The sequence below is a fragment of the Ooceraea biroi genome, chromosome 6 (assembly GCF_003672135.1).
Source record: "Ooceraea biroi isolate clonal line C1 chromosome 6, Obir_v5.4, whole genome shotgun sequence".
NCBI classification, from domain to species: Eukaryota; Metazoa; Arthropoda; class Insecta; order Hymenoptera; family Formicidae; genus Ooceraea; species Ooceraea biroi.
The window spans coordinates 9,621,551-9,648,181 of record NC_039511.1 but is presented as its reverse complement, the minus strand read 5'-3'; the positions used below and the strand labels follow the sequence as shown (position 1 = coordinate 9,648,181).

Sequence of the window (26,631 nt, the reverse complement as noted above, 5' to 3'; positions counted from 1 at the left end):
GAAAGAATCATATAATAACCAGAAGATTCCTGATACGGAACAACTTTTTCCTTTACCAAAATTCAGTCCGAATGATAATTTTCACATGAGAACTATTTCAAGTTATCCAATTAGCTTATTATATCGCGTGGGATTCAGGAGTGGCATAAGGCGCCCACTTCGCCGCATCAGAAATTATCACATAAGTCATATAAACTATTTCCTTTCTATCTTATTAATTTTAAATAAATATAATATCTATAATATACATTAAATACAGTAGCGCTCGAAAGTATTTTGTTCATATCAAAATTTCCTGGAATTTTCGAACGAAAGGGGTTCAATTAACTATACGAAAAACTCATTTGCAAATTTAAAGTCATATATTTTTTTATATCCTTATAGCACATAACTCTAATCTAAGTAGCTTATCATTTACCAATGTCGCCAACTGAAAAGCTTTGTATAAAATACTTTCGAACGCTACTGAATATTTATACTATTATATAATATGTTATAATATTAATAATAATAATAATTATATATATATAACATACATAAAAGTCTATATAAATATCTGACAAGTAAAAGAGATCTCTACTAACCAACTTTACAGGAGCGCATGGAGGATCATTTTTCTTCACTAATGTTAGCTGCTTTTATACAGTACAGTAAAGGACTTTATAAAATATAGTACTGTAATTAACTGATAGTAAACTGATACTTCGAACTGAACATATCCACATTAAAATAAAGGAAATTACAAGAGAAACGGAAGAATGCGTCCCTGCATACTTTAGGATTGGTCTCATATTTTCATGTAATTTTTTTTCTTTCTTTTATGGAATAAAAGCACCTGTTATGTTTTACGCCGTGTTAAATCTATCGCTTAACAGTATACGTTATAGTATAATCATTTACACTACACGTACCCCTATTTCATAATTGCACGTTATAGTCTACAAAAATTACACCGAATTGGATAAATTTACATTCTACGTTATAGGTACTAGAAAAAAGAATAAGAAGGAATATTTGTTCGATCGATAAAGAAAGAGGGGATAATATGCGCCTCTTTCTTTTTCGCAGTCACTTGTGTTCTGACCGTTGCACCGACATGATCTGTCTCGAAGCGCAGTATTTTAATCTGAATAGAATTCTTTTACAAGGCACTGCACAATGGCCGTTTGAACAATCGAAACTCGTACGACTCCCGTTTATTATAAACTGGACTATTCTCGTTTCCGCTATTATCTGTCAGGTAAAAAAATTATTATTTTACACAATTATTATTGAGTATGAGAAAGGAAGAGCATGATAGGGTAAGAAGTAATAAATATTCGTATGTTACATGTATTACATGTTAAAATCTTTTTCACTCGAACATGATACATAATATGTAGTATCAGAACTACTTTGAAGAATGAATAGCGTTTAATAAATACAATTCATCAAAATATCTTTATCTGCACCTCAACTTCATTCATAATATATAAGTATTTCATACGATACAAACAGTAACATACAGTAACTATATTTCTCAATTGTGTGTAATATACCAATTATACTATTTATTGCAGTGTGATTTATGTTGTTATTTTTATACATTGTAATTTATTTTAATATTGTACATACGCAAAATATTATATATGCCTTCTCGATATATTATAAGATACGACAAAAGAATTATAACTCGAAGCTTAAAATTTATTTGTTAAGCAACTTAAAAATTACAATTTATACATACACACATCTTTCTTGCAGATTAATCCAAAAAATTGCATTTACTATTTTGCAGATAACTACATTTTTTACGTCACACTTCACATCTAAATTTGCTATTAAAGTTTTCTCTTGTGTACTGTTCTTATCTATTTTGACGATATATTACACTTCATTTCGTTTTAACATCAAAACCGTACGTTAATAGATAAAACTAGCCACTAGTTATAATAAGAATTCCATTGATTAAATAGTAATATAATTGAAAAACTGCTTCATGTTCTTATGTTTTTGTATGTACAAACATAATATTAAACATTGTTGCAATAACAGGTAAAGGATTTGATGGAGCAACTTCACTGTGCATGCACCAAACTAAGAGACAAAAATGAAATCGCTATAATACAAGAGTATGGCAGGACTGCAAATCGTGTTACAGCTGCATGTGTCGGTAAATTGAAATGTCTACACGTCATTAATTCTGTATTCTACTTACCACATCTATGATAAATATTTTATTAGAAAAATATCAACCGCCCGCAGAAAGGAAGTATACATGCAATATATGTACACCTATAGCATAAATGTAAATCATATTATAGCTATGTTCGGTTTGCATATGTATCTTAATTAAAGGTGGAACAAAGATAGACCTGTGTAAAAGCGTAAAAGTGTGCAAGCCAAACACAGTCTCTACACAATCATGAAGCATATAGCACATCATTCAACAAATATATATATATATAGCACAAAATTTTTACATATGTAAAAATACAAATATGAATTCTACTTATTGATATCTTGTATCCATCCACAGATTGCACAATAATTAATAACGATGAAACATTTGAAACCATAAAATAAGATAAATATTATAAGAATGTTTACTATTTTTAGTACTTTTCGGTATTATAAAACCTGCTTTTTGGGCCATTCAAATTGCAATACCTTATCTCGATAACGTTACACCTATAAACGGATGCCGACCACATCGATTATACATAGCTGTCGAATATTTTATTGATCAAGAAAAATATTACTATGTAATTCTGATTCACATGAATGCAGCCCTATTTATTGGAATATTATCATTAATGGCATCGGCAACACTGATGCTTATGTTTTTCCAGCATGCATGCGGAATGTTCAAAATTGCTTGGTATGAAACTAGGCTTAAAACCACGAGATTTCTACAAAACAGTGTTTATAAAACTGCTATCGGAAACAATGTATTTTAAAACTAAAAAGAAGAAGAGGTCATTGTTCACTACATATTCAACACTACATTTCTTACAGTTATCGTATCGAAAACGCGATTGAGATTAATGCACTAAAAAATATTAGTTTCAACAGCGAACTTTCCATATCCAAGAAAATAGTCTATGCCGTAGATATTCATCGGGAAGCTATGCAGTTAGTATCAAAATCTTTTTCACGAATCTGTGCGTACTTTTCTAGAAATTGTAATACAAATATAAATAAGAGCGTAAGAATGATGATCAAAAAGGGTGTTAGAAAAGTGACAATTTGATCATCGTTACATTAGATTCGCTACTTTGCTGTAGCAATATTAAGAATCATATAAACTAGGACTAAATAATATGCAAAGACTTACAATATTGTTACAACTTAATATTTTTGTATATCATGATAAACAAGTGTATTACAACAGAACTATATTTTGTCTTTAAAGAATAACCGACCATTTGATGAACAGGTTCGATACAATGTACTTTTGTTTAGTAGTGCTCTCGGTGATTACACTGAGTCTCAATCTTTTCCAAGTAAGGCTGAGAGGTCGGAATTGCCTAAATATATTTTCCAATTATTAATTTGACTTCTATTACTCTTTTCACACTACAAAGACTTTTTCTGCAGTGATACTAGTTTACTCACACAGTAATGTATAGCACTTTCAGTAACATGCAGTATTATAACATAAAACATATTATAGCAATGAAAGAAAGAAAAAAAACTGAAGAAAACTGCTCAATAGTATACATAAAACGATGTTGTAAGAGAAATATACAAAAATAAATTAAAATTAACAAATTTACTATTTAGATTTCTCAATCTGTGATATTCGAAGATAATATAAAAGAAGCTATAATTCCTACTGTAAGCGTACTTGTTATTAGTATATACGTGTTTCTTGCCAATGTGTTTGGACAACATATAACGGATCACAATAATGAAATATATGCTGCTGCGTAAGGGACACGTTTTATTAAATACACTTATTATACCCACTACTCGAATCATAACTTGTGCATACAACTTGTAGATACAACATACGGTGGTACTTGTGCCCTCACCATGTACAAAGACTGATAGTGTTGCTTTTGCAAAGGAAGGCTAAACAATTTCATATAACTTGCGGAGGAATGTTCATAGCATCGTACGAGTGTTTCGCAACGGTAAACGGTAGTAACACGTGTTAAATAAAAACACTTATATTTAAAATAAAAACATTGTTAACAACAAATAAATATGAATCATTGCAGGTAGTAAAAGCAACGATGTCTTACTTTACTCTCATGCATTCCACACGAAGATAAGGAAGAAACACATCACTAAAAACAAAAATAGTGTATGTACAAAACACATAATAATATATTATGTTCGAGTTCGAGCGATTGTAGAGGTTGATTGGATTTTAAATAATCATACCTTACAAGTAAAGAGCATCATACACCTCTGGCGCCTAATAACCAGCGCGTACAAAACTCAAGCGAAAAAACATCTCAAGATAGAAAACACATAAAATATAATCGATCAATCCTCGGTCGATTGTGTTTTTATTTGTCGAGATTTGACTGGTTAGATCGTTGGAGGAGATCGCCTAGTTATCTCTGTTCAGTAATAACGGTCTTCTCAACTTCCGCTAATCACTAATTTCTGTTCTCTGTAAGATTACGAATATCATTAACGTATTAGCGTCCACGGGGGGGGGGGCAAGATCAGGTATTTATCCTCCCCTGGAATCAACAAACAATTAAAATTAACTATTTTTTCTTCCTTGAAAAAACAAAGATGCCAGATTACAGACGCACAGCATCTACCTTGTCGCGGTGAGAAAGCTTTTACTACCAAAAGGTGTATAACTTTTAAATTATAAGTATTTTAATTCTATAAGTAACATTTGAATCATGCCCCTCCCTAAAAACAATCCTGCGGATGCCCATGCACCAACGATCAGTTTTTTTTAAGTTAATACTTGTCGGCGCCGCGCTCAGCCGAAATAGATTCATTTTCTTTTCTTTTTTATCTATTTTGTTAATACAAAAAGCACGTTTTTTGTTTCGTTTCTCCGAGATGGGATATGCGGTCGCGTTCATGACATGAAGCATCAACGTTTGTGACGACGCGAGCAAGATCTCCGCTTTTGTGAGCGGTCCTAATCAGGAGCTTCAAAATCCTCCGTTTCGTGTGTTACGTCCCGACAAGTCTCCTTTTTCTTCCGGATTCCTTTTTTTTTCATTTAACCGTCATATGCCGATGTCACTGCCTTCAGACAAACTTTCTCTGTTATGATCCATCCCAAAATTCCTTTCCTAACAACCTCTCAAAGGACCAAGTTTGCACGCTTAGTCCTCTTCCCCGACATAGCGCCTAACTTACACTTACTTAGACTTACACACGAGATATATTTTTATAGCATTTTAATTATAAGTAAATATTAAGCAGGTCGCGCGTCCTGAAGGTGAAGCGTGACCATATCTCTTGAATTGTTTTCTCATATATCGATATAGTCACTCTCCAAGACTCGGTTTAAAACGATATGTCTATTGCATAATGTTAACGCACAGATTAACGATACCAATATTTGTATTCCCGTTGTTTAAAAACAAGATAAAATCATATATAAAATACCATAAGTATATATACGTATAAGAATCGTTAGAACTTTCGCGAAGATTCTGTAGGCCAATAGCGGGGATTTGCGCGGGATCCTTCCTCTCTGTCTATGCCTGTTGCAGCCGTTTTCGAGATCTCCCATTGGCTAAAGGAAAATTCTGTTGCTTACGATTTTGGTATAAAAGGAACCAACCAAGGTTCCTGGCTCTCTTTTCTTCTCTTCTCTTCCTGGTTCTCGACCGGCTCTCTTCACTCATATCGCGGTTAGAAAGAAGTACAGCAACGAGATCTCCAAAACGGCGTCAACGCGATCACAACTCAAAGTTCATATTTATTTCTCCTTCACTCTAAATTCATTCAACATTGTCGATTAATCAACTCGAATAAATCCAATATCTTAGTAATTAACTATCCAATTAGTAATTGAATTTCCGACTCTCACATTCCTTTTCCGACCATTTAAATTATCCTTAAATCGCAAAACGCACACGACTTGAGTCCCTGGGGTAAATTGCTTAAATGCATTGACTCCAAAAACTAAAATATTAATGTTACATCCCGTAACACGTGCATACTTGCCGTGACCGACAGACGATTTCCGCTTGCTTTCCTAAATTTATTCCGTCTAGCAAAGAACTAGTGACGCTAGATATTAAAAGTGTAAGGACGAATAAAGCACATGTCTCAATTAACTCTCATCTTTAATTAACGCTCAATCTATCTCAATTTAATCTATTGTACTAAAGTCGCCCGGCGTTCAGATTTGGGGGGACTCGGCACTCCTTGCATTGTATCCGAACGACATTTCAGCGGCGCAAAACATATTGATATGCTAATATACCAGCGGTACTGAAAACTGCAAGCCTTACTATTCGAAAAATACTTAATTATAGGTAGCTGTCGAGCACACCTACAAGAACGTGCAATGAAATATGGGAGTTTCCAGTTAAGAAATTCAAGGTGACTTTCACGTGATCTTCAAACAATTCAAGGTCCAATCAGTTGCAACATTCTATATCTTTTTCCAAGCCATAACATTTTTATATAAAATATTTTCTTCTCAAATTCCGTCATTTCCAGATATTTGTCTGTTCTAATTAAAATGGGACGCCCTGTGTGTGTGTGTGTGTGTGTGTGTGTGTGTGTGTGTGTGTGTCATTATATAACTATAATAAGATAGAAAGGAAATAGTTTATATGACTTATGTGATATTTTCTGATGCGGTGAAGTGGGCGCCTTATGCCACTCCTGAATCCCACGTGATAGAATATGCTAATTGGATAACTTGAAATAGTTCTCATTTGAAAATTATCATTCGGACTGAATTTTGGTAAAGGAAAAAGTTGTTCCGTATCAGGAATCTTCAAGTTATCCAATTAGCATATTATATCACGTGGGATTCAGGAGGAATATATCTAATGATATATATCTTTAATTACATATACAGTTTATATGCAGGCTGTACCACCAAAATAACCACATATGAAATAATCAGATAATAACCAGAAGATTCCTGATACGGAACAACTTTTTCCTTTACCAAAATTCAGTCCCAATGATAATTTTCAAATGAGAACTATTTCAAGTTATCCAATTAGCTTATTATATCGCGTGGGATTCAGGAGTGGCATAAGGCGCCCACTTCGCCGCATCAGAAAATATCACATAAGTCATATAAACTATTTCCTTTCTATCTTATTAATTTTAAATAAATATAATATCTATAATATACATTAAATACAGTAGCGCTCGAAAGTATTTTGTTCATATCAAAATTTCCTGGAATTTTCGAACGAAAGGGGTTCAATTAACTATACGAAAAACTCAATTGCAAAGTGAAAGTCATATATATTTTTTTATATCCTTATAGCACATAACTCTAATCTAAATAGCTTACCATTTGCCAATGTCGCCAACTGAAAAGTTTCGTACAAAATACTTTCGAACACTATTCTATATTTATAATATTATATAATATATTATAATATTAATATTAAAAATAATAATATATATATAACATACATAAAAGTCTATATAAATATCTGACAAGTAAAAGAGATCTACTAATCAACTTTACAGGAGCGCATGGAGGATCATTTCTCTTCACTAATGTTAGCTGCTTTTATATAGTACAATAAAGGACTTTATAAAATACAGTACAGTAATTAACTGATAGTAAACTGATACTTCGAAGTGAACATTTTCACATTAAAATAAAGAAAATAACAAGGGAAACGGAAGAATGCGTCCCTGCATACTTTACATAAGGAATTGTCTCATATTCTGATATAATTTTTTTTCTTTTTTTATGGAAAAGCACCTGTTATGTTTTACGCATTGTTAAATCGATCGCTTAACAGTATAAGTTATAGTATAATCACTTACACTACACGTACCCCTATTTCATAATTGCACGTTATAGTCTACAAAAATTACACCGAATTGGATAAATTTACATTCTACGTTATAGGTACTAGAAAAAAGAATAAGAAGGAATATTTGTTCGATCGATAAAGAAAGAGGGGATAATATGCGCCGTTTTCTTTTTCGCAGTCACTTGTGTTCTAACCGTTGCACCGACATGATCTGTCTCGAAGCGCAGTATTTTAATCTGAATAGAATTCTTTTACAAGGCACTGCACAATGGCCGTTTGAACAATCGAAACTCGTACGACTCCAGTTTATTATAAACTGGACTATTCTCGTTTCCGCTATTATCTGTCAGGTAAAAAATGATTATTTTACACAATTATCATTTAGTATGAGAAAGGAAGATCATGAAAGAGTAGGAGGAAATTAATATTCGTACGTTATATGTGTTAGATTGGCCAAAAAGTAATTGCGTTTTTTTCCAATAGATGGACATACATATCTTGAAATGTAACTTACTTCATTCTAAACCGCAAATTCATTATGTAGGTTAACAACTCACAGTTCAAGCTTGTTTTAGAAGAAGAAAGTACACGATTTCGTTAACAATTGTTTGTTTGCCGTCGATTTCAAAATGGAAAATCAAAAAGAACATTTTCGTCATATTTTGTTTTATTACTTCCGAAAAGGGAAAAACGCTGTGCAAGCTCATAAAAAGTTATGTCATGTATATGGCGAAGATGCTTTAAAACTGTGGCAGTGTCAAAAGTGGTTTACTAAATTTCGATCTGGAGATTTTAATGTGAAAGATACACCACGCTCAGGAAGGCCAATCGAAATTGATGATGACAAAATAAAGGCACTGATCGATTCCAATCGGCATTTAACGACACGAGAGATTGCTGAGAATCTTAACATATCGAAATCGAGTGTTGAAAACCATTTAAAACGATTTGGATACATTAGTAAGCTCGATATTTGGGTACCACATGAGCTCAAAGAAATTCATCTCACTAAGCGTATTGACATCTGCGATTCTCTTTTGAAACGTGAGGAAAATGATCCATTTTTGAAACGTATGATAACAGGCGACGAAAAATGGATCGTCTACAACAACGTCAAACGAAAAAGATCGTGGAGCAAGCGTGATGAACCTGCTCAAAGCACTTGAAAAGCAGATATTCACCAAAGAAAGATTATGCTGTCAGTCTGGTGGGACTTTAAAGGTATTGTGTATTTTGAGCTGCTTGCAAGGAATCAAACCATTAATTCAGACGTATACTGTCGTCAACTGGATAAATTAAATGATGCCATCAAACAGAAACGTCGAGAATTGGTGAATCGCAAAGGTGTTGTGTTTCACCATGATAACGCTAGACCACGTACAAGTTTGGTCACTCGTGAAAAATTGTTGCAGCTTGGATGGGATGTGTTACCATGATGTTACCACATCCACCATATTCGCCAGACCTGGCACCATCAGATTACCATTTGTTTCGTTCTTTGCAAAACGCCTTGAATGGTAAAACCTTTACTGCTGATGAGGATATCAAATCGTTCTTGGAATTGTTTTTTGCTGGAAAAGATAAGAACTTTTTTGAGCGCGGAATCATGAAGTTGCCTGAAAAATGGCAAAAGATAATCAAACACAAGGGACAATATATTGTTTAATAAAGTTTTTGTTTCCCATGAAAACTTCGCCTTTTATTTATATAAAAAAAAACGCAATTACTGTTTGGCCAACCCAATATTACATGTAAAATCTTGTTCACTCAAACATAATACATAATATGTAGTATCAGAACTACTTTGAAGAATCAATAGCGTTTAATAAATAAAATTCATCAAAATATCTTTATCTGCAACTCAACTTCATTCATAATATATAAGTATTTCATACCATATAAACAGTAACTATATTCCTCAATTGTGTGTAATATATCAATTATAATATTTATTGCAGTGTGATTTATATATTATTTTAATACATTGTAATTTATTATAATAGTATAATATTGTACATACGCAAAATATTATATATGCCTTCTCGATATATTATAAGATACTACAAAACGATTATAACTCGAAGCTTAAAGTTTATTTGTTAAGCAAGTTAAAAATTACAATTTATATATACAGACATCTTTCTTCCAGAATAACTCAATAAATTACATTTACCGATTTGCAGATACCTACATGTTTTACGTCACAATTCACATCTAAATTTGCTATTAAAGTTTTCTCCTGTGTACTGTTCTTATCTTTTTTGACGATACATTACACTTCATTTCGATTTAACATCAAAACCGTACGTTAGTAGATAAAACTAGCCACTTGTTATAACAAGAATTCCATTGATCAAATAGTAATATAATTGAAAAACTGCTTCATGTTCTTATGGTTTTGTATGTACAAACATAATATTAACCGTTATTGAAATAACAGTTAAAGGATTTGATGAGGCAGCTTCACTGTGCATGCACCAAACTAAGAGACAAAAATGAAATCGCTATAATACAAGAGTATGGCAGGACTGCAAAACGTCTTACAGCTGCGTGTGTCGGTAAAATGAAATATCAACATATTATTACTTATGTATTATACTTAACATATCTATGATAAATATTTCATTAGAAAAACAATATCAACCGCCCACAGAAAGGAATTATACATGCAATATATGTACACCTATTGCATAAATGTAAATCATATTATAGCTATGTTCGGTTTGCATATCTATCTTAATTAAAGGTGGAACAAAAATAGACCTGCGTAAAAGCGGAAAAGTGTGCAAACCAAATACAGTCTCTAGACAATCATGAAGCATATAGCACATCATCCAACAAATATATATAAATATAGCACAAAATTATTACATATGTAAAACTTCAAATATGAATTCTACTTGTTGATATCTTGTATCCATCTACAGATTGCACAATAATTAATAACGATGAAATATTTGAAAACGTAAAATAAGATAAATATAACAAGAATTTTTAATATTTTTAGTGTTTGTTGGTATTACAAAACTTGCTTTTTGGGCCGTTCAAATTGTAATACCTTATCTCGATAACGTTGCACCTATAAACGGATGCCGACCACGTCGATTATATATAGATGTCGAATATTTTATTGATCAAGAAAAATATTACTATGTAATTCTGATTCACATGAATGCAGCCTTATTTATTGGAATATTAACTGTAATAGCAACGGGAACACTGATGATTATGTTTTTCCAACATGCATGCGGAATGTTCAAAATTGCTTGGTATGAAACTGGACACAAATTAACCACGAGAATTCTACAAAAGTGTTAATCGAATCAACTTTATTAAAACTTTATTAAAACTACTACCGGAAACAATGTATTTTAAAATTAAAAAAAAGAAGAGGTTATTGTTCGACAATACATATTCGACATTACTTTGTTACAGTTATCGTATCGAACACGCGATTGAGATTAATACACTAAAACATATTAGTTTTAACAGCGAACCTTCCATATCAAAGAAAATAGTGTATGCTGTAAATATTCATCGGGAAGCTATGCAGTTAGTATCAAAATGTTTTTCAAGAGTCTTTGTGTAATTTTCTACAAATTGTAATACAAAGATAAATAAGAGCGTAAGAATGATGATCAAAAAAGATGTTAGAAAAATTGACAATTTAATCATATCGTTACATTAGATTCGGTACTTTGTTTTAACAATGTTAAGAAACCATGTAAACTTAATAAAACTAAAACTAAGACTAAATAATATACAAAAACTCACAATGTTTATGTTATAACTTAATATTTGTATAGCATGATACACAGGTGTGTTATAACAGAATTATATTTTGTCTTTACAGAATAACCGACCATTTGATGAACAGGTTCGATACAACGTACTTTTGTTTAACAGTGCTCTCAGTGATTACACTGAGTCTCAATCTTTTCCAAGTAAGGCTGAGAGGTCGGAATTGCCTAAATATATTTTCCAAGTAGTAATTTGACTTCCATTACTCTTTTCACACTACAAAGACTTTTTCTGCAGTGATACTAGTTTACTCACACAGTAATGTATAGCACTTTCAGTAACATGCAGTATTATAACATAAAACATATTATAGCAATGAAAGAAAGAAAAAAAACTGAAGAAAACTGCTCAATAGTATACATAAAACGATGTTGTAAGAGAAATATACAAAAATAAATTAAAATTAACAAATTTACTATTTAGATTTCTCAATCTGTGATATTCGAACATAATATAAAAGAAGCTATAATTCCTACTGTAAGCGTACTTGTTATTAGTATATACGTGTTTCTTGCCAATGTGTTTGGACAACATATAACGGATCACAATAATGAAATATATGCTGCTGCGTAAGGGACACATTTTATTAAATACACTTATTATACCCACTACTCGAATCATAACTTATGCATACAACTTGTAGATACAATATTCGGTGGTACTTGTGCCCTCACCATGTACAAAGACTGATAGTGTTGCTTTTGCAAAGGAAGGCTAAACAATTTCATATAACTTGCGGAGGAATGTTCATAGCATCGTACGAGTGTTTCGCAACGGTAAACGGTAGTAACACGTGTTAAATAAAAACACTTATATTTAAAATAAAAACATTGTTAACAACAAATAAATATGAATCATTGCAGGTAGTAAAAGCAACGATGTCTTACTTTACTCTCATGCATTCCACACGAAGATGAGGAAGAAACACATCACTAAAAACAAAAATAGTGTATGTACAAAACATATAATAATATATTATGTTCGAGTTCGAGCGATTGTAGAGGTTGATTGGATTTTAAATAATCATACCTTACAAGTAAAGAGCATCATACACCTCTGGCGCCTAATAACCAGCGCGTACAAAACTCAAGCGAAAAAACATCTCAAGATAGAAAACACATAAAATATAATCGATCAATCCTCGGTCGATTGTGTTTTTATTTGTCGAGATTTGACTGGTTAGATCGTTGGAGGAGATCGCCTAGTTATCTCTGTTCAGTAATAACGGTCTTCTCAACTTCCGCTAATCACTAATCTCTGTTCTCTGTAAGATTACGAATATCACTAACGTATGGGCGTCCACGGGGGGAGGGGGGCAAGATCAGGTATTTATCTTCCCCTGGAATCAACAAACAATTACAATTAACTATTTTTTCTTCCTTGAAATAAAAAAAATGCCAGATTACAAACGCACAGCATCTACCTTGTCGCGGTGAGAAAGCTTTTACTACCAAAAGGTGTATAACTTTTAAATTACAAGTATTTTAATTCTATAAGTAACATTTGAATCATGCCACTTCCTAAAAACAATCCTGCGGATGCCCATGCACCAACGATCAGTTTGTTTTAAGTTAATACTTGTCGGCGCCGCGCTCAGCCGAAATATATTCATTTTCTTTTCTTTTTTATCTATTTTGTTACAAAAAGCACGTTTTTTGTTTCGTTTCTCCGAGATGGGACATACGGTCGCGTTCATGACATGAAGCATCAACGTTTGTGACGACGCGAGCAAGATCTCCGCTTTTGTGAGCGGTCCTAATCAGGAGCTTCAAAATCCTCCGTTTCGTGCATACTTGCCGTGACCGACAGACGATTTCCACTTGCTTTCCTAAATTTATTCCGTCTAGCAAAGAACTAGTGACGCTAGATATTAAAAGTGTAAGGACGAATAAAGCACATATCTCAATTAACTCTCATCTTTAATTAACGCTCAATCTATCTCAATTTAATCTATTGTACTAAAGTCGCCCGGCGTTCAGATTTGGGGGGACTCGGCACTCCTTGCATTGTATCCGAACGACATTTCAGCGGCGCAAAACATATTGATATGCTAATATACCAGCGGTACTGAAAACTGCAAGCCTTACTACTCGAAAAGTATTTAACGAAAAAATACTTATTCTAGGAAGCTCTCGAGCAAAACTACAAGAATGTGCAATGAAAAATAGGAGTTTCCAGTTAAGAAATTCAAAATGACTTTCACGTGATTTTGAAATAATTCAAGGTCAAATCAGTTGCAACATTTTATATCTCCTTCCAAGCCCTAACATTTTTATATAAAATATTTTCTTCTCAAATGTCGTAATTTCCAGATATTTGTTTGTCCTAATTAAAATGGGACGCCCTATATATGTGTGTGTGCCTCTGTGTGTGTGTGTGTGTGTGTGTGTGTGTGTCATTATAATTAGATATATATCTTTAATTACATATACAGTTTATATGCAGGCTGTACCACCAAAATAACCACATATGAAATAATCAGATAATAACCAGAAGATTCCTGATTCGAAACAACTTTTTCCTTTATCAAAATTCAGTCCAAATGATAATTTTCAAATGAGAACTATTTCAAGTTATCCAATTAGCGTATTATATCGCGTGGGATTCAGGAGTGGCATAAGGCGCCCACTTCGCCGCATCAGAAAATATCACATAAGTCATAATAAACTATTTCCTTTCTATCTTATTAATTTTAAATAAATATAATATCTATAATATATATTAAATACAGTACCGCTCGAAAGTATTTTGTTTATATCAAAATTTCCTGGAATTTTCGAACGAAAGGGGTTCAATTAACTATACGAAAAACTCAATTGCAAATTGAAAGTCATATATATTTTTTTTATATCCTTATAGCACATAACTCTAATCTAAATAGCTTATGCCATTATTACCATTTGCCAATGTCGCCAACTGAAAAGTTTCGTACAAAATACTTTCGAACACTATTCTATATTTATAATATTATATAATATATTATAATATTAATATTAAAAATAATAATATATATATAACATACATAAAAGTTTATATAAATATCTGACAAGTAAAAGAGATCTACTAACCAACTTTACAGGAGCGCATGGAGGATCATTTCTCTTCACTAATGTTAACTGCTTTTATATAGTACAATAAAGGACTTTATAAAATACAGTACAGTAATTAACTGATAGTAAACTGATACTTCGAAGTGAACATTTTCACATTAAAATAAAGAAAATAACAAGGGAAACGGAAGAATGCGTCCCTGCATACTTTACAGAAGGAATTGTCTCATATTCTGATATAATTTTTTTTCTTTTTTTATGGAAAAGCACCTGTTATGTTTTACGCATTGTTAAATCGATCGCTTAACAGTATACGTTATAGTATAATCATTTATACTACACGTACCCCTATTTCATTATTGCACGTTATAGTCTACCAAAATTACACCGAATTGGATAAATTTACATTCTACGTTATAGGTACTAGAAAAAAGAATAAGAAGGAATATTTGTTCGATCGATAAAGAAAGAGGGGATAATATGCGCCTCTTTCTTTTTCGCAGTCACTTGTGTTCTGACCGTTGCACCGACATGATCTGTCTCGAAGCGCAGTATTTTAATCTGAATAGAATTCTTTTACAAGGCACTGCACAATGGCCGTTTGAACAATCGAAACTCGTACGACTCCAGTTTATTATAAACTGGACTATTCTCGTTTCCGCTATTATCTGTCAGGTAAAAAATTATTATTTTACACAGTTATCATTTAGTATGAGAAAGGAAGATCATGAAAGGATAGGAGGAAATAAACATTCGTACGTTACATGTATTACATGTAAAATCTTGTTCACTCGAACATGATACATAATATGTAGTATCAGAAGTACTTTGAAGAATCAATAACGTTTAATAAATAAAATTCATCAAAATATTTTTATCTGCAACTCAACTTCATTCATAATACCTATATAAGTATTTCATATGATATGAACAGTAACTATATTCCTCAATTGTGTGTAATATACCAAGTATAATATTTATTGCAGTGTGATTTATGTATTATTTTAATACATTGTAATTTATTATAATATTATAATATTGTATTAGGAGTGTGATTTAGTTTTGAGGGTTTTACAACAGATGGCTGTAGTGTCAGTTTGTTCCAATAGCTGTTTCCGATAACTGTTGTTTCTTACAGTGTTGACATTATCCATGACATTTAGTAGCATTATAGCAATAGATGCAATAACAGTCGTGTTTATATCATCGTAAAAATGCAACTTCCGAAACAGCATTTTCGACATGCGTTGCTTTTGTTTTTTAATCAAAAGAAAACTGCGGCTGACGGTTATAGAATTCTTGTGGAAACTTATGGTGATTCTGCCCCATCAATTAAGACGTGTGAATACTGGTTTAGACGCTTTAAAAGTGGTCATACTGATGTGAAGGACAACCAACGCTCGGGACAACCAAGAAAGCTTGAAAATGCAGATTTGCAAGCATTATTGGACAAAAATTCAACACAATCCACTTCAGAACTTGCCAGAGCATTAAATGTTGATCGTACAACAGTTACCAAACATTTACATGAAATGGGAAAAATTCAGAAAGAAGGGAAATGGGTTCCACATCAATTATCGGAAAGTGCCATTGCGAACCGGTTGAACATTTGCATTTCGTTGATCGCCAGGCAAAAAAAGAAGAGTCTTTTGTCTCGGATTGTTACTGGGGATGAAAAGTGGATCTATTTTGATAATCCCAAACGCAGAAAATCATGGGTGGATCCAGGTGAACCATCAACATCCACTCCGAGACGCAATATTCACGGTTCAAAAGTAATGCTCTGTATTTGGTGGGATAGTGTACTATGAGCTGTTAAATCCGCATGAGACTGTCACGGCTGATCGTTATCGACACCAATTGTACAAGTTGAAGCAAGCATTGGACCAAAAACGATCACCAATTGCGAGTAAACGACGGAAAATGATTCTTCTTCAATGACAACGCTCGACCTCACGTTGCGTTATCAGTGAAACAAACACTATTAGAGCTTGAATGGCAAGTCTTACCGCACCCCGCGTATTCTCCGGACATTGCTCCATGCGATTATTATTTGTTCCGGTCGATGCAACACGCTTTAGAGGATACACACTTTCATAATTTCGAAGAAGTGCGAAAATTCGTCGACGAATGGATCAACTGAAAAGAAGAGTCATTTTATCGTGGTGGAATCCATCTCTTGCCAGAAAGATGGGAAAAAGTTATAGAAAACGAAGGAAAATATTTTGATTAAGGTATTCATTCATTATCATATTTAAATACATGCGTTTTTGAGCAAAAAAACCCTCAAAACTAAATCACACCCCTAATACATACGCAAAATGTTATATGCCTTCTCGATATATTATAAGATACTACAAAACAATTATAACTCGAAGCTTAAAGTTTATTTGTTAAGCAAGGTAACAATTACAATTTATACATATACACATCTTTCTTCCAGAATAACTCAATAAATTACATTTACCGTTTTGCAGATACCTACATGTTTTACGTCACAATTCACATCTAAATTTGCTATTAAAGTTTTCTCCTGTGTACTGTTCTTATCTTTTGTGACGATACATTACACTTCATTTCGATTTAACATCAAAACCGTACGTTAATAGATAAAACTAGCCACTTGTTATAATAAGAATTCCATTGATTAAATAGTAATATAATTGAAAAACTGCTTCATGTTCTTATGGTTTTGTATGTACAAACGTAATATTAACCGTTATTGAAATAACAGTTAAAGGATTTGATGGAGCAACTTCACTGTGCATGCACCAAACTAAGAGACAAAAATGAAATCGCTATAATACAAGAGTATGGCAGGACTGCAAATCGTGTTACAGCTGCATGTGTCGGTAAATTGAAATGTCTACACGTCATTAATTATGTATTCTACTTACCACATCTATGATCAATATTTCATTAGAAAAACAATATCAACCGCCCACAGAAAGGAATTATACATGCAATATATGTACACCTATTGCATAAATGTAAATCATATTATAGCTATGTTCGGTTTGCATATCTATCTTAATTAAATATAGAACAAAGATAGACCAGCGTAAAAACGGAAAAGTGTGCAAACCAAACACAGTCTCTACACAATCATGAAGCGTATAGCACATCATCCAACAAATATATATAAATATAGCACAAAATTATTACATATGGAAAAATTCAAATATGAATTCTACTTGTTGATATCTTGTATCCATCTACAGATTGCACAATAATTAATAACGATGAAATATTTGAAAACGTAAAATAAGATAAATATAACAAGAATTTTTAATATTTTTAGTGTTTGTTGGTATTACAAAACTTGCTTTTTGGGCCGTTCAAATTGTAATACCTTATCTCGATAACGTTGCACCTATAAACGGATGCCGACCACGTCGATTATATATAGATGTCGAATATTTTATTGATCAAGAAAAATATTACTATGTAATTCTGATTCACATGAATGCAGCCCTATTTATTGGAATATTAACATTACTGGCAACGGGAACACTGATGGTTATGTTTTTTCAACATGCATGCGGAATGTTCAAAATTGCTTGGTATGAAGCAGGGTACAAAATAGCCACGAGATTTCTACAAAACAGTGTTTATCGAATCAACTTTATAAAATTACTACCGGAAATAATGTATTTTAAAAAAAAGAAGAGGTCATTGTTCAACACTACATATTCAACACTACATTTGTTACAGTTATCGTATCGAACACGCGATTGAGATTAATGCACTAAAAAATATTAGTTTCAACAGCGAACCTTCCATATCCAAGAAAATAGTGTATGCTGTAGATATTCATCGGGAAGCTATGCAGTTAGTATCAAAATCTTTTTCAAGAGTCTTTGCGTAATTTTCTACAAATTGTAATACAAAGATAAATAAGAGCGTAAGAATGATGATCAAAAAGGGTGTTAGAAAAGTGACAATTTGATCATCGTTACATTAGATTCGCTACTTTGCTGTAGCAATATTAAGAATCATATAAACTAGGACTAAATAATATGCAAAGACTCACAATATTGTTACAACTTAATATTTTTGTATATCATGATAAACAAGTGTATTACAACAGAACTATATTTTGTCTTTAAAGAATAACCGACCATTTGATGAACAGGTTCGATACAATGTACTTTTGTTTAGTAGTGCTCTCGGTGATTACACTGAGTCTCAATCTTTTCCAAGTAAGGCTGAGAGGTCGGAATTGCCTAAATATATTTTCCAATTATTAATTTGACTTCCATTAATCGTTTCACACTACAAAGCCTTTTCTGCAGTGATACTAGTTTACTCACACAGTAATGGGTAAACCTGAAGAAAAGAGGAGCCATCTCCGATGACCTTGACCTTGACATATGTTATAACGGTGACCCTCCTGAGTGACCTTCAAAAGATTTTAGCCGGCGCTCGTTATTCATTAAAAAGTTATTAACAAAAGAAGTTTAATAGTTTTGCATGTGTTTTCAGCAAGCGAGACAGCATGTACGTATGCTGCGGGGGGCTCCACTTTCAAAAACTCTAACCTAACCTAACCCAACTCATCCCCTGTTTGTTATTTTGCAAAGTACATGCGTGGATCCGCCCTCCCTTCGGGGGGGCCCCACTTCCAAAAAATCTAACCTAACTCTTCTTGTATTCGTAGTCAGTCACTTTCGTTACGCGGTCTGCTCCAGATCTTTGAGATATACATTCTGTAGTAATATACTCTATTACGTGAAAATATACTAGTAACTAAGTCATTAAAACTGTCTCATGAAAAACTTTAGGGTAAAGCAGAGAATACTTGGTAAATACTTATAGTAAAACAAACTATTCTAAATATTAACGATTCACTGCTTTAAATGACTTTCCTTCCTTCGTTCATATACATATTCGTCGTTTATGTCTTTGAATATTCAAAATAACTACTACATTTTCGAAACTTCTTTTGTTAATAACTTTTTAACAAACAACGAGCGACGGGTGAAACCTAGTGCGGGTTATTCGGGAAGGTGGCCTTTGTAATATATGTCAAACTCAAGTCCTTGCTTCGCGTGGACAGTGAAAAATTCGTGCAAAATCATTAAACTTTTTATGTTAATAACTTTTTAATACATAACGAGCGCCGGTTAAAACCTTTTGAAGGTCACTCAGGAATGTGTTCTCTATAATATATGTCAAGGTCAAGGTCATCGGAGATGGTTCCCCTTTTCTTCAGGTTTACCCAGTAATGCATAGCACTTTCAGTAACATGCAGTATTATAACATAAAATATATTATAGCAATGAAAGAAAGGGAAAAAAACTGAAGAAAACAGCTCAATAGTATACATAAAATTATGCTGTAAGACAAATATACAAAAATAAATTAAAATTAACAAATTTGCTATTTAGATTTCTCAAATCATGGCATTTGAAGATAATATAAGAGAAGCTGTAATTCCTTCTGTAAGCGTATGCGTTCTTAGTCTGTACGTGTTTCTTGGCTGTGTGCTTGGACAAAATATAACGGATCACAATAATGAAGTATATGCTGCTGCGTAAGGGACACGTTTTATTTAATACACTTACTACGAAAATCGCTTACGATTTTTTATATAGAAAATATAAATTATGCGATGTTTCATTCAGTTATCGTTCGATATAAAACATCTTTCTCCTTCTATTTTATTTCTCAAATTATCGAATCATAACGTATGCATAAACCTTGTAGATACAACATTCGGTGGTACTTATGCCCTCAACATGTACAAAGATTGATAGTGTTGCTTTTGCAAAGGAAGGCTAAACAATTTCATTTAACTTGCGGAGGAATGTTCATAGCATCGTACGAGTGTCTCGCAATGGTAAAAATTAGTAACATGTGTTAAATAGATACATTTTTATATCTGAAATAAAACAATTGTTAACGATACCTAAATATGAAACATTACAGATAACAAAAGCAACGATGTCTTACTTTACTCTAATGCATTCCACACAAAGATAAGAAAGAAACATGTCACTAAAGACAATAGTGTATATAAATAATATAATAATATACTCTGTTCGAGTTTGAAAGATTGTAAAGGTTGATCCGATTTTAAATATTCATACTTTCAAATACAAAGCTTGATACAGCTCTGGCGCCTAACAAACAGCGCGAATTAACAAGATAACAGAAAACTCGATCAATCCTCGGTCAATTGTGTTTTTATTTGTCGAGATTTAAGCGGTTAGATTTAGCGGAGATCGCTTTGTTCGCTTGGTTTTCTCTGTTCAGTAATAATGGTGACCTCAACTTCCGCTAATCACTAATTTCTGCTCTCTGTAAGATTGCGAATACCACCAACGATCAGTTTTCACGAGTTAATAATCATCGGCACCGCGCTCAATTCATTTTATTTTCCTTTTATCTATTTTGTTAATACAAAAGGTTTTGTTTTGTTCGTTCCTCCAAGATGGGACGTTCGTCAACCCGGCATGAAGCACCAACGTTTGTGACGACGCGAGCAAGATCTCCGCTTTTGTGAGCGGTCCTAATCAGGAGCACTTCAAAATCCTCCGTTTCGTACTTGCCGTGACCGACAGAAGATTTCCGCTTGCTTTCCTAAATTTATCCCGTCTAGCAAAGGACTTGTGACGCTAGATATTAAAAGTGTAAGGACGAATAAAGCACATGTTTCAATTAACTCTCATCTTCAATTAACGCTCAATCTATCTCAATTTAATTTCTATTGTACTAAAGTCGCCCCACGTTCAGATTTGAGAGTATCCGGCACTCCTTGCATTGTATCCGAACGACATTTCGGCGGCACAAAACATATTGATATGCTAATATACCAGCGGTACTGAAACTGCAAACCTTACTACTCGAAAAGGTAACGAAAACTTAACGAAAAAAACTTAATTATAGGAAACTTTCGAGCAAAATTACAAGAATGTGAAAACTGGGAGTCTCCATTTAAGAGAATTCAAGGTGACTTTTACGTGATCTTCAAACAATTGAAGATCCAATCAATTGCAACATTTTATATCTCCCTCCATAACAAGCCATAACATTTTTATAGAAAATATTTTGTTCTAAAAGCCCGTGTGTGTACTCATTTTAAGTAGATATATATCTTTAATTACATATATATTTTATATGTAGGCTGTTCCAAAATAACCACATATGAAATAATCAGATAACCAGAAGACTCCTTATACAGAACCACTTTTTCCTTTACCAAAAATCAGTCTGAATGGTAGTTTGCAAATGAGAACTACTTCAAGTTATCCTAGCTAGCGTATTATATCGCGTGCGATTCAGGAGTGGCATAAGACGCCCGTATTGTCGCATCAGAAAATATCACATAAGTCATAAACTATTTCCATTCTGTCTTATTAATATAATATAACATATATACAATATCTATAATATATTATTATATATACTATAGTTATAATATAATTATTATATAATATATAATAATAATATATATTATTACTATATATAACATATAAAAGTCTATATAACTATCCGAAAAGTAAAAAAGATCTACTAACCAACTTTACAGGAGCGTATGGAGGATTATCATTTCTCTTCAATAATGTTAGCTACTTTTATAAAGTACAGTAAAATATAAAATACAGTACAGTACTTAACTGATAGTAAGCTGATACATCGAAGTGAACATTTTCACATTAAAATAAAGAATATTACAAGGGAAATGGAAGAGTACGTCTCTACATACTTTATACAAGGAATAGTATCATTTTAATATAATTTTTTTATGAAACAAAAGCACCAGTTATGTTTTATGCATTTTTAAATCGATCGCTTAACAGTACACGTTATAGTATAATCATTTACACTACACGTACCCCTATTTCATAATTGCACGTTATAGTCTACAGAAAATTACATCGAATTGGATAAATTCACTTTATAAATTATACTAGAAAAAAAAGTAAAAAGCAGTATTTGTTCGATCGATAAAGAAAGAGGGGATAATATGCGCCTCTTTCTTTTTCGCAGTCACTTGTGTTCTGACCGTTGCATCGACATGATCTGTCTCGAAGCGCAGTATTTTAATCTGAATAGAATTCTTTTACAAGGCACTGCACAATGGCCGTTTGAACAATCGAAACTCGTACGACTCCAGTTTATTATAAACTGGACTATTCTCGTTTCCGCTATTATCTGTCAGGTAAAAAATTATTATTTTACACAGTTATCATTTAGTATGAGAAAGGAAGATCATGAAAGGATTGGAGATAATAAATATTCGTCCGTTGCATGTATTACATGTAAAAATCTTTTTTACTCGAACATAATACATAATGTGCAGTATCAGAAGTACTTTGAAGAATCAATAACGTTTAATAAATAAGATTCATCCAAATATCTTTATCTGCAACTCAACTTCACTCATAATATAAGTATTTCATACAATATAAACAGTAACTATATACTTCAATTGTGTGTGTAATATACCAATTATAATATTTATTGCAGTGTGATTTATGTTATTATAATTATACATTGTAATTTATTATAATATTCTACATACGCAAAATATGTGCTTTCTCGATATATTATAAGATACTACAAAACAATTATAATTCAAAGCTTAAAGTTTATTCGTTAAACAGGTTTTCAACATTTATACACACACACACATCCTTCTTTCGGAATAATCCATTAAAATACATTTACTGTTTTGCAGATAACTACATTTTTTACGTCAAAATTCACACCCACATTTGCTGTTAAAGCTTTCTCCTGTATATTGCCCATAATTGTTGCGACGATACATTACACCTCATTTCGATTTAATATCAAAACCGTACGTTAGATAAAACTAGCCATTTGTTCTAATAAAAATTCCATTGATTAAATAATAAAATAATTGAAAAGCTGCTTCATGTCCTTATGTTTTTATTTGTACAAACATAATATTAAACATTGTTGAAACAACAGCTAAAGGATTTGTTGGAACAACTTCATTATGCATGTTCTAAACTAAAAGATAAAAAAGAAATCGCTATAATACAAGAGTATGGCAGGACTGCAAAACGTTATACAGCTGGATTTGTCGGTAAACTGAACTTATAAAATGTTTACATATCATTAATTATGTATTCTACTTAACATGTCTAAAAAATATTTCATTAGAAAAACAACACCAACCGTCCGCATAAAGGAATTATACACGCAATACACACTGACTCTCGTACTGAGAGTCCCATTTTGTTGAACCAACTAAATTTCTTGTTTGCTCATATCCAAATAAATCTTATTTGATTCAACAAAAGGGGGCTCTCAATGCACATATAGCATAAATGTAAATCATATTATGGCTATCACTCAGAATTTGAATTAGTATCGCCGGAATAATACAATCAAAACAATCCTTCTTTCGACCAAACCAGCAAAGTTTGCTTTGCTGGTATGGTTGAAAGAAGGATTGTTTTGATATTATGGCTATATTCGGTTTGCATATCTGTCGTCATTGCTCATAAAATGTAGAAAGATATACTAACCACAGCGTAAAAGCGTAAAAGCGTGCAACTGCAGTCTATACACAATCATGTAGATTGTAGCGTATAGTATATATACAGATCATCCAACATATATATATGTATATATATATATATATAAACATATGTTAAAATTCAAATATGAATTGTAACTGTTGATATCTTGTACCTACAGATTGCAAAATAATTAATAACGACAACATTTAAAAACATAATATAAGATAAATATAAACATGAATTTTTAATATCTTTTAGTTCTCGCCTTTAGTGCAGAATCTGCTCTTTGGACCATTCAAATTGCAATACCGTATCTCGATGACGTTACACCTATAAACGGATGCCGACTACATCGATTATATATAGCTGTCGAATATTTTATTGATCAAGAAAAATATTACTATGTAATTCTGATTCACATGAATGTAGCTCTATTTATTGGAACATTAACGGTAATAGCAACGGGAACACTGATGCTTATGTTTTTCCAACATGCATGCGGAATGTTCAAAATTGCTTGGTATGAAACTGGGCACAAAATAGCCACGAATTTTCTACAAAACAGTGTTTATAAAATTACTGCCGGAACAATGTATTTTAAAACAACAGAAAAAATGAGGTTATTATTCAACACTATATATTCAACATTACATTTGTTACAGTTATCGTATCGAACACGCGATTGAGATTAATGCACTAACAAATATTAGTTTCAACAGCGAACCTTCCATATCTAAGAAAATAGTCTATGCCGTAGATATTCATCGGGAAGCTATGAAGTTAGTATCAAAATTCTTTTCAAGAGTCTGTGCGTAATTTTCTACAAATTGTAATATAAAAATAAATAAGAGTAAGAATGATGAGCAAAAAAGATGTTAGAAAAATTGACAATTTAATCATATCGTTACATTAGATTCGGTACTTTGTTTTAACAATGTTAAAAAAACATAAACCAAATAAAACTAAAACTAAGACTAAATAATATACAAAGACTCACAATGTTTTTCTTACAATTTAATATTTGTACATCATGATACACAGGTGTGTTACACCAGAACTATTTTGTCTTTAAAGAATAACCGACCATTTGATGAACAGTTTCGACCCAACATACTTTTGTTTAACAGTGCTCGCGGTGATTACAATGAGTCTTAATCTTTTCCAAGTAAGGTTGAGAGGTCTGAATTGCCTAAATATATTTTCCACTTATTTCTTGGAATTCCATTACTCTTTTCACATTACAAAGAATTGTTCTGTAGTATGATACGAATTTACTCACACAGTAATGTATATTACTTTTAGTAACATGCAGTGTTATAACATTAAGCATAGTATAGCAATGACTTCCAGAAAGAAAACCTGAAGAAAACAGTTCAATATGTACTGCATATAAAACGATGCTGTAAGAGAAATACACAAAAACTAATTAATTAAAATTAACAAATTTATTATTTAGATTTCTGAAGCCATAATATTGGAAGGTAATATAGGAGAAGCTATAATGCCTACTATAAGCGTAGTCGGTCTTTTTATATACACGTTTCTTGGCTGTGCGTTTGGACAACATATAACGGACTACAATAATGAAGTATATGCTGCTGCGTAAGGGACACGTTTTGTTTAATACACTTAACTACGAAAATCTCTTACGATTTTTTATATAGAAAATATAAATTATTATTTGGATGTTTCATTTAGTTAACGTTTGATTTAAAACATCTTTCTCCTTCTATTCTCAAATTATTGAATGATAACTTATATAAAACTTGTAGATACAACATTCGGTGGTACTTGTGCCCTCAACATGTACAAAGACTGATAGTGTTGATGTTGCAAAGGAAAGCTAAACAATTTCATTTAACTTGCGGAGGATTGTTCATAGCATCGTACGAGTGTTTTGCAATGGTAAAAATTAGTAACATGTGTTAAATAAATACACTTTTATATTTAAAATAATAAAATTGTTAACAACAAATAAATATGAAACATTGCAGGTAGCGAAAGCAACGATGTCTTACTTTACTCTCATGCATTCCACACGAAGTTAAGAAAGAAACACATTACTAAAGACAATATAGTGTATATAAATAATATAATAATATACTCTGTTCGAGTTGGAACAATTGGGAAGATTGATTCGATTGCAAATAATCGTACCTTACAAATAAAAAGCTTCATACAGCTCTGGCGCCTAAGAAACAGCGCGAATAAACATCTCAAGATAAAAGACAGAAAACTGTTGAGTAATCCTCGGTCAAATGTGTTTTTATTTGTCGAGATTTAAGCGGTTAGATTTAGCGGAGATCGTTTGTTCGCTTGGTTTTCTCTGTTCAGTAATAATGGTCGCCT

General features: G+C 32.3%; 3 protein-coding genes across 16 annotated transcripts in view; 2 read left to right on the top strand and 1 right to left on the bottom strand.

Annotated features, from left to right (window-relative positions):
- Positions 1-26,631, bottom strand: part of LOC105286976 (28S ribosomal protein S24, mitochondrial) — a 199,280-nt gene that overhangs the window by 23,707 nt on the left and 148,942 nt on the right. The gene's annotated exons all lie outside the window — the stretch shown is intronic.
- LOC105276768 lies at positions 33-26,536 on the top strand. Of its 12 annotated transcripts, none has more exons than XM_026970625.1 (23): positions 33-799; positions 986-1,240; positions 1,778-1,897; positions 2,035-2,152; positions 2,599-2,860; positions 2,998-3,114; positions 3,395-3,485; positions 3,766-3,911; positions 3,986-4,125; positions 4,206-4,291; positions 7,639-7,670; positions 8,113-8,284; positions 10,118-10,237; positions 10,375-10,492; positions 10,942-11,203; positions 11,370-11,486; positions 11,788-11,878; positions 12,159-12,304; positions 12,379-12,518; positions 12,599-12,684; positions 25,739-25,884; positions 26,055-26,187; positions 26,277-26,536. In XM_026970625.1, exons 2-23 carry the CDS (start codon positions 1,046-1,048, stop codon positions 26,328-26,330), a joined length of 2,892 nt encoding a protein of 963 aa, XP_026826426.1. In that variant the 5' UTR covers positions 33-799; positions 986-1,045; the 3' UTR covers positions 26,331-26,536. The 12 variants fall into 12 exon arrangements, with proteins under 12 accessions (XP_026826426.1, XP_026826428.1, XP_026826425.1 ...); XM_026970627.1 differs by lacking the exon at positions 33-799 and adding an exon at positions 858-985 and having other exon boundaries at positions 1,069-1,240; XM_026970624.1 differs by lacking the exon at positions 33-799 and having other exon boundaries at positions 858-1,240.
- Positions 15,154-20,290, top strand: LOC113561422. 3 transcript variants are annotated; one of them, XM_026970693.1, is made up of 6 exons: positions 15,154-15,460; positions 17,263-17,382; positions 17,520-17,637; positions 18,087-18,348; positions 18,500-18,616; positions 20,176-20,290. In XM_026970693.1, the coding sequence occupies exons 1-6, from the start codon at positions 15,266-15,268 to the stop codon at positions 20,207-20,209; spliced, it is 846 nt and encodes a 281-aa protein (XP_026826494.1). In that variant the 5' UTR covers positions 15,154-15,265; the 3' UTR covers positions 20,210-20,290. The 3 variants fall into 3 exon arrangements, with proteins under 3 accessions (XP_026826494.1, XP_026826493.1, XP_026826495.1); XM_026970692.1 differs by lacking the exon at positions 20,176-20,290 and adding an exon at positions 18,897-19,054 and having other exon boundaries at positions 15,155-15,460; XM_026970694.1 differs by lacking the exon at positions 18,500-18,616 and having other exon boundaries at positions 15,161-15,460; positions 20,176-20,191.

Bases quoted from the DNA above. Each gene is read 5' to 3' on its own strand.
- LOC105276768 (XM_026970623.1), top strand. From the start codon at position 1,568: ATGTTGTTATTTTTATACATTGTAATTTATTTTAATATTGTACATACG. The intron at 3,486-3,765 runs GTAAGGCTGAGA...TTTACTATTTAG, and splicing joins TGAGTCTCAATCTTTTCCAA to ATTTCTCAATCTGTGATATT. The intron at 7,671-8,112 runs GTTAGCTGCTTT...TCTTTTTCGCAG, and splicing joins GATCATTTCTCTTCACTAAT to TCACTTGTGTTCTAACCGTT.
- LOC113561422 (XM_026970692.1), top strand. From the start codon at position 15,266: ATGCGCCTCTTTCTTTTTCGCAGTCACTTGTGTTCTGACCGTTGCACC. The intron at 18,349-18,499 runs GTATGAAGCAGG...CATTTGTTACAG, and splicing joins GGAATGTTCAAAATTGCTTG to TTATCGTATCGAACACGCGA. The intron at 18,617-18,896 runs GTTAGTATCAAA...TTGTCTTTAAAG, and splicing joins ATTCATCGGGAAGCTATGCA to AATAACCGACCATTTGATGA.